The 11,438-nt window shown below is 37.1% G+C and overlaps 1 protein-coding gene across 1 annotated transcript; it reads right to left on the bottom strand.

Moving 5' to 3' along the window:
- Positions 1-439: 439 nt before the first annotated feature.
- On the bottom strand, positions 440-9,385 carry LOC143623311 (cullin-1-like). The gene is made up of 20 exons (XM_077094246.1): positions 9,252-9,385; positions 5,293-5,450; positions 5,091-5,190; positions 4,834-5,019; positions 4,703-4,750; positions 4,423-4,626; positions 3,985-4,062; positions 3,680-3,769; positions 3,515-3,595; positions 3,368-3,427; positions 2,682-2,711; positions 2,518-2,604; positions 2,287-2,436; positions 2,150-2,205; positions 1,949-2,069; positions 1,637-1,798; positions 1,418-1,561; positions 1,112-1,330; positions 868-1,035; positions 440-727 (listed from the first exon to the last, which is right to left on the bottom strand). The coding sequence occupies exons 2-20, from the start codon at positions 5,427-5,429 to the stop codon at positions 626-628; spliced, it is 2,223 nt and encodes a 740-aa protein (XP_076950361.1). The 5' UTR covers positions 5,430-5,450; positions 9,252-9,385; the 3' UTR covers positions 440-625.
- Between the last annotated feature and the right edge of the window lie 2,053 nt (positions 9,386-11,438).

Raw genomic sequence — 11,438 nt, 5'->3', positions numbered from 1 at the left:
GAAGCTAAAAAATAACTTTTGGTAATTTTTTGATCAAACCAAAACCACATAGACGAAAACCAAGCATTAGTCTACGTAAAATAGTGGTTTGTCCATTTAGATGGCGAAGACGTGTAAACTGTAAAAGGGTAGGCAGCACCATACTCGAATGGAGTGAACTCGTGTTATGCTCGTGTAATTTTTAAACATTAAACAAAAAACACATTTGAATTGTTATAAGCTGATTACAGTAAATAGATGATTATTTTAGGGCTTCCATGAACTGTTCCTATGCGAAGAGTAAGAGCCATTGGCCCGATCAACTTGTTCTCAATTGATTTCTTGTTATAAAACAAAAGGTTTAGAAATCATTATTTTATTTAAAGACAACACTCTTATGTTTTAATCATTGTGTGAGAATCAGTTTCAAAACTCAATCCCAAACATGGTTCAGCCTGCATGCTAAAAAAATACTTTTGTTAAAAAAAAGACCAATTTTTTCAATGGCATCTAAAAGAGATTCTTATCATCTTAACTGCACAAAAAAACCGACTGTGAAAAGAAAACATATCCACAAGGAAAATGATAAGCGGTGGTGTTTCATTGTTTGCCGTAAAGACTAGCCCTAATACTCTTTGCCGCGTGATCATGCCAAATACCTGAAGACATTAGGATTCTCCTTGTCCCTTTCCAGGTATTCTCTTGTGATCAGATCCTCAATCCTCTTCTTGATTGCTTTGAAATCAGGCTGCACATCAAACACAACACCTTTCATTTAGTAACTAGTATATTGTCAATGTTATCTTCATTTTTTAAACTGACCCGAGTTGACCCGTTTAAGACAACCCAATATGACCAATTCAAAGTAAAAGGTTAATAAAAACACACCTTGAACATGCGGCTTAGCTGTTCCACGCACTCTGTCACTAGCTGTTGATGACCAAGGCTTTTTCTAGACTTCATTATGCGCACAATAGCAGCATCTATAGCATATCTCCGATCCTTGTCAACATCTTCAACAACCTTTTTCCTCTCGTCCACAGGTGGCAATGGAACCTGATTGCCGAAAATGATTAGTTATGAAAATAATAATATAATAAAATCAAGAGAATGCTTAAATGGGGATGCATACCCTGATCCTCCTCATCCTATCAGTGAACTTTGGGTTAAACTGGAAATGATCGGTTTCAGAAACAGTTCTTGAATGCGGCTCTTTGATTAGAATCTTATACTTGGCACAAGCTAGCGATTGGAGTAATCTAGTCACATCTTCATCAGCAAGATTTAACTGTGCTTTGACTTCTGAATAGCTTAGCCGATCTGAACCATTGAACAGTAGGAGAGCAGCTGCCTGAAGAAAACAAAGATGAAAAGATTGATCTAAAAGCCTATCTATCAACAGACGAGAAACACAACCAAACTAAAACTCAAATTTTACCTGGTAGGTTCCCAAAACCAGCTCTATTGATTTCTGATCAAATTTACCAATCACATTGCAAGTTCCCAAAGAATAGATCCATGTGAGCTTTCTGTGTTTGGTTTTTGTCTGATAAAACTCCTTAAACACTTCAACACATTTAACCTGAAACCCCAAAGACATTAGGTATTTATACATCAGCAAAAGTGTGTATTAACCGACATTTCAGAAGCAATTTACCATCTCCTTGGGTAAGCTAAGATCGGAGGATTTATAACTCGGCCAGAAACCCGTGGTTAAAACAGTGACAGTCAAATCAATCCCAGGATTGACTGAAGAACTATTAGAAAGGTATTCATTGAATTGGCTGTTATTCTCCTTTGCCAATGTCAAATCTGTCACCTGCCAGCAAAATACAAAGTATATCATTTTGCACGTTTTTCTTTTATTAGAAAATTTATAATATTTTACCACTATTAGTAAAACACAACCCAAACCGACCCAACAAAGTTACCACCACTACACATGACAGAAGATCAGTTAACTATTTACCATGCCCTCCATCTTTGATGTGAACTGCCCACCACATTGCTGCTTTAGCTTTGTAAGAATCGACCTTTCATGATCATCATTGGCACTCTTATCAAAAAGCAAACGCCGGGATAGTTTTTTTCTACACACAAAGTAAAGATGTTTAGGTCAGCTTACACTGAAGCTTAACAACAATACAAAATGATTCTTATATACATATACCTATAAAACTCTGCAAAAAGATCTTTATCACTGATGTAAGCAAGGAGTTTAACCACCTGTGAAAAGCAAAACACGGTCACACAATGCAACGTAAGAATGAAATGACTGTAAATAAGACCAAAGTATGAACAATATACCTTATCCAAGGTTTCCTCAATAGCTTCATCGCTTAATTTCTCACTACCTCCCTTCTTAAGAATATTGTCACAGTAAGAAGCTAGTAGCTCGGCACTAGAGGAACCAGCCACAACTTTATTGCAGAAAACCTCAAAAGCCTCTTTCAAGGACTATAGAAGAAGAAGAAAAAAAGGTAAATAATGCAGTTTTTAACAAAATACACGAGTATACTAAACACAATACGATTAAACCTTGTGAAACAATGTGTGATTCGAGAAGCAATTGGTGACATATGCCATGAACTTGTCATGCAACTCAATTATTTTTCTGACAAACACCTGAAATGTCAACCGTGTTAGTTATACAATCACACTTTATATATTTTATCTGTTGAATCGTAAGAAAGAAATATTACCTGCTCTTTTGGACCACCAACATTCTCTGCCTGAAAATTTGCCAAAAGCAATTGTTAAATAAACAAGCGAAACAGTAATTTACAAGCAAGCAACATTTGGTAACACAACATACACTATACAAAAATGGGTTAGCACGGGATTAGCTCGGTACCAAAAATACCAATCCCGAAAATCACAAATTCTTGGTACCGGTACCGAAATATATTTTGGTACCAGTACTAAAGGTAAAAATTCAGGAAATACCAGTACCGGTACCGTAACCGATCCCGAAACTCAAAACTTTGGTACAAATTCGGTACCGGAACCGGTAGAGACAGATAGGGTTGATGATCATTATTTGTTCAATGTTTAACACGAAAGAAGAAGCACTTATCTTTTAGAAAACTTTATATGCTTGACCTGTTAGGGATAAAGTGATATACCATAACCCAAAACAATTCACAAGTAAACAGGTTGAAATTGTCTAGTACCCATTGTGACTACAAGATCATGTTTTAACTTTAAGCAGTCTTGATTACAGTATGCCCTCACTCCATGGGCTTTTCATAGTGTTTAATTATGACCTTACGGGCATTTTCTGCTCATTACTTGCATTATAACCAAAAGTATGAATTTGCAACCAACCCGCCCATATGGCATCTCCAGAAAATGCATGTAATTCAAATTCACAAGAAACTATGAGTACCTTATTACTCGCAGCATCTTCAGCTTGTTGAACTAAAGACATTCCTTCAGCGGTAACATGCTGGTATGACATAAAAAATCTAAGTGTCATCCCTGTAATAAAGAGAGTATGCAGAATAGATAGTACTTCCTATGACCAAAGTAATACCTGCTTAAACATATTAGCAACAGGGTCCAATCCTTTAGGAATTTTAGAAAAGAGCCGAAACATCCTCGTGAGATCATCCACCTGTTTGTGGTGAAAGATAACTTTATAGATGATGCTAACAATAATACTCAGATGCAAAATCCTTCATGTGACGTTTTTATGTACCTTGTCATCTTGAAGCAGTGTGCGACATCCGGAATGCTCTTTTTCTAGCAACTGACTGCTATATGTAACCAGCAGCTCGTTTTGCACATTCTACATTAGTGAAAAAACAAAGCATATGTATGACCAAGGATGAAATTGTTATATTAAATGAAGCAGCCAAATGCCATTTAGAGTGCAAGAAAAACTACCATCTAAAATACAAACACGCACACAAAAGAAAAAACCCTGCCACAAGATGTGGCAATAACCCCGATATTTACAAGACACAAATTTTTGCTACTTTAACCAACACCAAATAAACAAACCTCGATGAGCTTTTTTTCACTGCTTGTGTGCAAATAGTTTAACACCCTATCTTTTTCCTTCTTCAAACATTCCTCGGCCTGTGTTCCATAAAAAAAGTTGGTTTAAAACAAGATAAACATGTGAACATATGTAACAAGGACAATTAGCATAGATGGATGTGGTAACGTTAATGAGTAAAACAGAATTGGTTTAAAACAATTAACTTCTTAGATGTTGACCCAAACCTGCACACACATTCTTTTAAAATTCATTCAAATGAAGTTATAAAGTTTACAATTCTAGCATAGAAACTTAGCAGAATTTTGTGAACTCGTTTTGACCCATCCAGCCCATTTAATCCGTTACTTTTCTAACTAAATGCTTTAGCCCACTGTCACCACTACCAGTCAACAGGAATTATAGAAGAATGGCAATTAAAGAACTTCAAAGAATTGCACCTTCAACATGTAATCAGGACAAGAATCTTCCACAATCCAGTTTGACGCTTTCCGAGAATAATAAGCAGAAGTATCGGCAAGCATTTGAGTTTCAAAGTCTTGCATATAGCAATCCATGACTCCCATCCCAATCTCAACATATATACCGAGAACATTTTTTAACAATGCCCTGTCAATCTGCTCTCCTTCTCGTTCTTGATCAATCTGGATCAACCAATGTTAATTTCTACTTCACATAACAGACAAACAGATTGGTGCATAAGTAAAAAAGAAGACTTACAAGAGCAATCACAGCATCTCTAGCTTTAATTTTAGTCTCTTCATAAACCTGCATTAAAAATAATTATCAACACGAAAAAAAAATATGTAATTAACTATGGGAACAAATATTTAAATTAAAAAAATACTAACCGAGTCACGAAAACAAGTTAGACCAACTTCGTGCAAGGCCGGTAGAGACCTCCTGGAAATGAAATAACGATCCAAATAATGGAAAAACCTTGAAAGCCACCTAACCATCAACTTATGATTTGCCCACCGCTTAACAAGTTCACGCAACATGAACTCATCATGTTTCTCTTTCAACGACGGCAATACCTTAAAAATGATTTCAAGCAAACAATTAGTATCTTGTACTGAAATTGAAACAAAAAAATATAAGAACTTACGGTAGATCTACTATATTCTTCAAAAGCTCCCTTATATTTCCCATACAGCTGTTCAGAATAGTCATGGGGAGGCTTTTGAGTGCACATGTTATAGATAGTGCTGTACACAAAGTTAAAATTAAACAGAGCAAGTCAGAATACTTGAATGACAAGACTTCAACATATGAAAAAAATAGATAAACATTAAATAAAATCAATGTACGTGTATAGCATCATGTATTCATCAGGACTAAATTGTTCTGGAAGCCCTTCCAATATTCTCTTCAGCTTCTGAATCCCAGTCTGCATGACATTCCATCCTTCTTCCAGTTCCACTACCTTCATTTGGGACATAGTCATTATGTCCCTAAACCCTCAAAACTGAACAAAACGTAATCGTCTATTAGAACAAAAAAAACTTAGCCAAATCCACACAAAAACTTTAGAATGTATATACTGTTGGGTTCGTAGGCCTTGTTGGCCCGGTTTATTATATGAAGTCAAAAGAGGAGACGGGTGTGGGCGGTCGGGCCCAAGCCCGGCCCGGTTTAGATTTCTTGCATAATAATTTACTAACCCTAGTTCAGTCTCTATATAAACAACATTATGTACTTGTAACATTAGTCACTCAATAAAGATATACCTAGTTGCCACCTGTGGACGTAGGTCAGTTTAGACCGAACCACGTTAAATCCTCGTGTTCGTTTACTGCTTTCGTGTCATGTTCAGTTTCGTGTGTGCGTTTAATCCTAACAAGTGGTATCAGAGCTTAGGTTCGGATCACACGAAGAACACGGGAACCAGCCGAGTCGCCGCCGAACCTTCCGCCGCCGCCACCCTACTGCGCTAGGGTTCCACCGCCGTGTTACGGCTAACCGCTGCTAGGGTTTCGCAGTTGTTACCAGTGTATTGTGTCGCCGCAGATCTGCGTTGAGGTTCCGCTTCGATAGTCGTCGCTGCATCAGATCAGGTTAGGGATCCGCCGGACACCGCCATCCTAGTTTTGTTGTTGCCGTTCGCCGTCATCACCTGTCGATCAGGTTTGTTTTGGTTCTGTGTAAAAGCAATTAACTTTGGCATCACCACGGTGTACAGCCCGCTAGAAACAACAGTGATTGGTTGTTGAAAAAAGTGAATAATTAGTGGATGATTGTTTTTTTCCCGAGAGGGTAACCAATAGTCCATGTGCCTTTGACTAAAATTTGTGGGCCTTGATATTAAAAGAAAATTGGACCTGTCAACTTTTTTGGTCTCGTGGAAACAAAAGGCAGTCAAGAGCAATTGAATCAAGATTCTATTTTTGAAGAACAGTTGTTAAGTCAGAAGAATTTAAAGAAACCGGGAACCAGTGCTAACCGCGTTTGTCAGGTTTTATTATTTCAGTTTAAAATTTCAGTTTCTGATTTACAGTTCGTATTTCCGTTGCGGTTTAAATAGGTTGATTTTTTTTAACAGAGTTCAGTAGAACAATCGTTAAGTTCAGGCTCGTGTTGCTGTGTCTGTCTCTGTTTTTTTTATCCAGTTTTTCGTTTTAGTCATTGTTATGGCAGAAGACGGAAAGGTTTCGATACAGAAGTTTGACGGACAGAAGTTCGGTTGGTGGAAGATGCAGATTGAGGCACTACTTTGTCAGAAAGACTTGGATGTAGTGTTTGAGGATGAAAAACCAGAAAAGTTGTCAGAAGCAGATTGGAAGAAGTTAGACAAGAAAGCTAGGGCTTGTATTACTTTGTCGTTGTCGGAAGATGTGGCGTTTAACATCATGAAAGAAACCACAGCACGTGGTATGATGGAGGCGCTATCCAACATGTATGAAAAGCCTTCGGCAGCGAATAAAGTCTATCTTATCCGAGAGCTAGTGACAACAAGAATGAAAGAGGGTGGGTCAGTTACAACTCATATCAATAATCTTAATTCGATCTTGTCCCGCTTAGTGTCAGTTGACATTAAGTTTGATGATGAAGTTCAAGGCCTCTTGTTATTATCCTCTTTGCCCGACAGTTGGTCGCAAACAGTGACTGCAGTTTGTAGTTCGTCTACAAATATTACTTTCGATGGGATTCGAGATCTGATTCTGGGAGAAGATTCAAGACGCAGAAGTTCAGGTGAATCATCAGGCAATATGCTAGTCACAGAAGGTAGAGGCAGGAGAAAACAGCGAGGCAGTGGGAGCAGGAAGAGGAGTCAGTCTAAGACTCGTAAGGATATTGAATGTTGGGGTTGTAAAGAGAAAGGACACTTCAGGAATCAGTGTCCGAATGGTAAGAAAGAGGTGAACGTTACAGAAGACGACACAGATGACGGGGTCAGTAGTGATGAGGCTTTGGTTTGTAGTGTTGAGAGTAGCGTTGATGCTTGGGTGATGGATTCTGGTGCATCGTTTCATGCCACTCACTGTAGTGAAACGATGAAGAATCTTAAATTTGGGGATTTTGGAAAGGTTCGACTAGCGAATGATGATATTTTAGAGGTTACGGGTATGGGAGACGTTGATTTGATAACTTCAGCCGGTACTTCTTGGACTTTGAAAGACGTGAGGGTTATTCCAAGTTTGAAGAAACGTTTGATTTCAGTTGGGCAGTTGGATGACCAGGGGCACGATGTTAAGTTCGGGAATGGGCAGTGGAAAGTAGTCAAAGGGAATCTCGTTGTTGCTCGTGGCAATAAAATGGGTTCGTTGTATATGGTCGATATGTCACCGAAAGGAGTGGATCCAGTTTTGGTGAAAGACAAAGTCCGGTTCACAGAATCTCGTGGGCAGAAGAAGGTTCGTTTTGCAAGTAACAAACCCAGAGCCAAAGTGAAGATTCAGGATGAACGAGCTAGGAAGGTTAAATCAGTTGGGGGACATCGTGACAGTGGGAGCACAGGTCGTGTTTCAGTTACAGTTCCAGGTCGACAGTGGATTAAGAAAACCAGTATTCCAGCTGTAAAAGTCTCTCCAATGAATTACTTGCTGAATATGGAGAGTGTTTGTTCTCAGGTTATCTCAGGATCCGGTAGTTCGTTACAGTGGGAGCCGGTAGGGACAGGGAACGGGTCAGGGGCAGTTTCAGCCATGACTGACGTGTTGAAGCTCCGGGGAGTTTCAACGGGCCTTCAGGTTAATTGATGAGAAGGCGGTGGCAACTAGAAGAAGTTTAATGTTCAGATTACAGAAGTACAATCAGGAGTGCAGACGAGAGTACTCAAGGCCTCCGAGTGGGAGATTGTTGGGTTCGTAGGCCTTGTTGGCCCGGTTTATTATATGAAGTCAAAAGAGGAGACGGGTGTGGGCGGTCGGGCCCAAGCCCGGCCCGGTTTAGATTTCTTGCATAATAATTTACTAACCCTAGTTCAGTATCTATATAAACAACATTATGTACTTGTAATATTAGTCACTCAATACAGATATACCTAGTTGCCACCCGTGGACGTAGGTCAGTTTAGACCGAACCACGTTAAATCCTCGTGTTCGTTTACTGCTTTCGTGTCGTGTTCAGTTTCGTGTGTGCGTTTAATCCTAACATATACAACACTATATCTATATTCTGTAAACCCTCAGAACTGAACAAAAAGTAATCGTCTATCAGAACAAAAAAACTTAGCCAAAGCCATAACAGAACATAAATACGCAACTATAAAACGATAATATCATACATTAACCGCAAAAGCATTAGAATGTATATACAACACTATATCTATAACCCTCAGAACTGCATAAAAAGTAACATCTATCAGAACAAAAAAACTTAGCCAAAGCCATAACAGAACACAAATACGCAACTATAAAATGATAATATCATACATTAGCCGCAAAAACTTTAGAATGTACATACAACACTATGCCTACATTCAGTAAATACACTTTCGTAATCATCGCAACATCTCGACAGATACAAAAACGTGCCGATTATCCGTGGTAACTAAGCTAAGCACATCAGCAGCCTAACACTATACAATCCATAAATATATAACCTCCCTAACAACACTCCATAATATTATAGATACAAAAACCCTATAATCCACAACGAACAAATGAATTACTCAAACCCTAGCTTAATAAATAACACAATACGTGTATCACAGCCAAACAAAACCAATACACCAAGCAAACAAGCCAAAATCCGCATAAACGATTAATCGGAAGTGTGATTACGAATAACAGAGTGATGATATGATCGTGATAGCTATAATAAGTACCTGAGGATGAAATCAATATGCAATTGATTGATTGATTATGAATCGTAGAATTAGGGTTTGTGGTTTGATTCGTAATCGTAATATTAATATAAAGGGAGCAAAGAATCAATTACGGAGGGAGTCCACCAAGCTTTTGTTTCTTTTATAATAATATTATTTTTTTGGTGCGAAAGTATCGTTTTTATAAGTCTAGATAAATATAATTAAGCCGCCTTGTGACGGTGTTTATTGACTTGGAATGAATGACTCACTACTAAAATTTAAAAGCTTTGATGGCAGATTGACAAGAAGAATTTGGTTAATTGCAAACATGGAGTTTGGTTGGAGTCGATAGTATACTAGTATAGGAGCGGTCTATCAGATTGCGCTAGGTTAAAAGTTTAAATTGCAAGTTAAAAGATTTAATGGGCCGTTGATTTTTTTAAAGGCTTGGGCTAAAACTGGTTCACTAGTTTAAAACCGGTACTTAATGATAAACCGGCGGTACGAAGAACAAGACACAAGGCTATATCATGTTGGGTCATTACTTGAACTCCGGTATAACCGACCGGTATTTACCGGTTTTTAAAACATTGGTAAGTTTGTATGATGCTCTTAATTATAAAAATACAAAAAACAACATATCTGGCATAATAAGCCTATTAATATATGAGAACATCTTTTTTTATACTGATTAATACTTAATCTCATAATAATTGAACAGTGACACAAAGAAAGTTTGATCATTCATAAGTTAATACAATCTAAATGTCCAGAACATTTATACATTGGTATCTTAGTGTAACACTCTGCCATAAAGTATATATACTTAATCTCATATCTCATATTAATTGAATAAAGTTGAGACGAGAAAGTTAAACCATTCAAAGATAATACAATCTAAATATCCAAAACATTTATACATGTAACACCTAGCCATCAAGTAGATATAGCATGTAACAATCACATGTATAAAGTGATAAATCAAAATCACAATAATTACATGATAAATAATTTAAAACATACATAAATTGTTACTTGTTTAAAGTCTAATTCTTGAATGTTAAGAAGATATTTTTAAATATTGTATTGTTGTTTCTTCGACTTCTAAAATTTGTTTCAACAATTTAAATGAAAATTTTGTCACGGTATAGAAACATGAACAAGTCTAATGATTTAACAAACACTAAAGAAACATTAATTATTTTAGTAATAATAATGAGAAAAGCAAGTCAAATACAAATGAATTCAACCTATACAAATTAATACGATTTAAAGAAATGACATTTGGTTACTACTACAAATATATAAACATGTATGGTTGGTCTATAGTTGGACCGGTCTCCTCCTACAAATCTATTGGTAGTAATTAAATTGTATGAAGAGTGTTGAACTAACTTTAATTCGAAGAATCTCAGGGGAGTCTCACGATTTGTTTAACTTTGCATTGTTTAATTGGTTAACTTTGTTTTTATTTTGTTTGTGGCTAATAACTTTGCTTTGTTTATTGTTGATATCATAATTATTGTCGATATACATGCCAAATTTTCAATTGTTATATAATGGTTTATCTTTAGTACTTGGTTGGAGTTCCAAAATTTCAAAGGCTAATTAAAGCATAGGTGGTGAGTATAAGATAGTGGTAAAGACTTTTATTGATTTCCATTCAATATAGGGTTACATTATATAAAGATAATCCGGCATGTGGGCTCGGTACTAAACCCTAATTCTATAGGTTCCAATACTCCCCCGCAGTCATAGCGGTAGAGAATCGGACGCTTAGACCGGAAAACAATAAATATGAAAAATACAAAAGAAAGAACAATAATGATAAAAGTAAAAACTAGTCTTGAACTCGGTTCTTGATTCATAAGTCCAAAATTCAGTCAAAACATCCACGAGCTGCATGATTTGCCAAACAATAATCCATATTCTTTAAAGTAGTGATCTTTAACTTTCCACGGTTTTGCTTCATTGTCCCCGAAAATATTAGCATGTTTGGTATCCCAACAATACAAGGAAAATAAAAAGAATAATTGAACACCCAACGCCCGTGGTCGTGCGACAGTGTGTCAAACCGAAGGCCGGTGACCATGGTCAAGCGACATTCTTCAGTTGCAGCGGAACGTGTCCGGCAAGAGCAAAAGAAAAGAATGGAAAGAAAGGAAAAAAAGAAAAATAATAATAAATAGACACCCGGCGACCGTG

The sequence above is a fragment of the Bidens hawaiensis genome, unplaced genomic scaffold (genome assembly GCF_021521415.1).
Source record: "Bidens hawaiensis isolate Kalapana, Puna unplaced genomic scaffold, B.hawaiensis_p1.1 tig00003372_1, whole genome shotgun sequence".
Classification (NCBI taxonomy): Eukaryota; Viridiplantae; Streptophyta; class Magnoliopsida; order Asterales; family Asteraceae; genus Bidens; species Bidens hawaiensis.
Note: the sequence above shows the minus strand (reverse complement) of the source record. Positions and strands in the feature narration are given on the sequence as shown.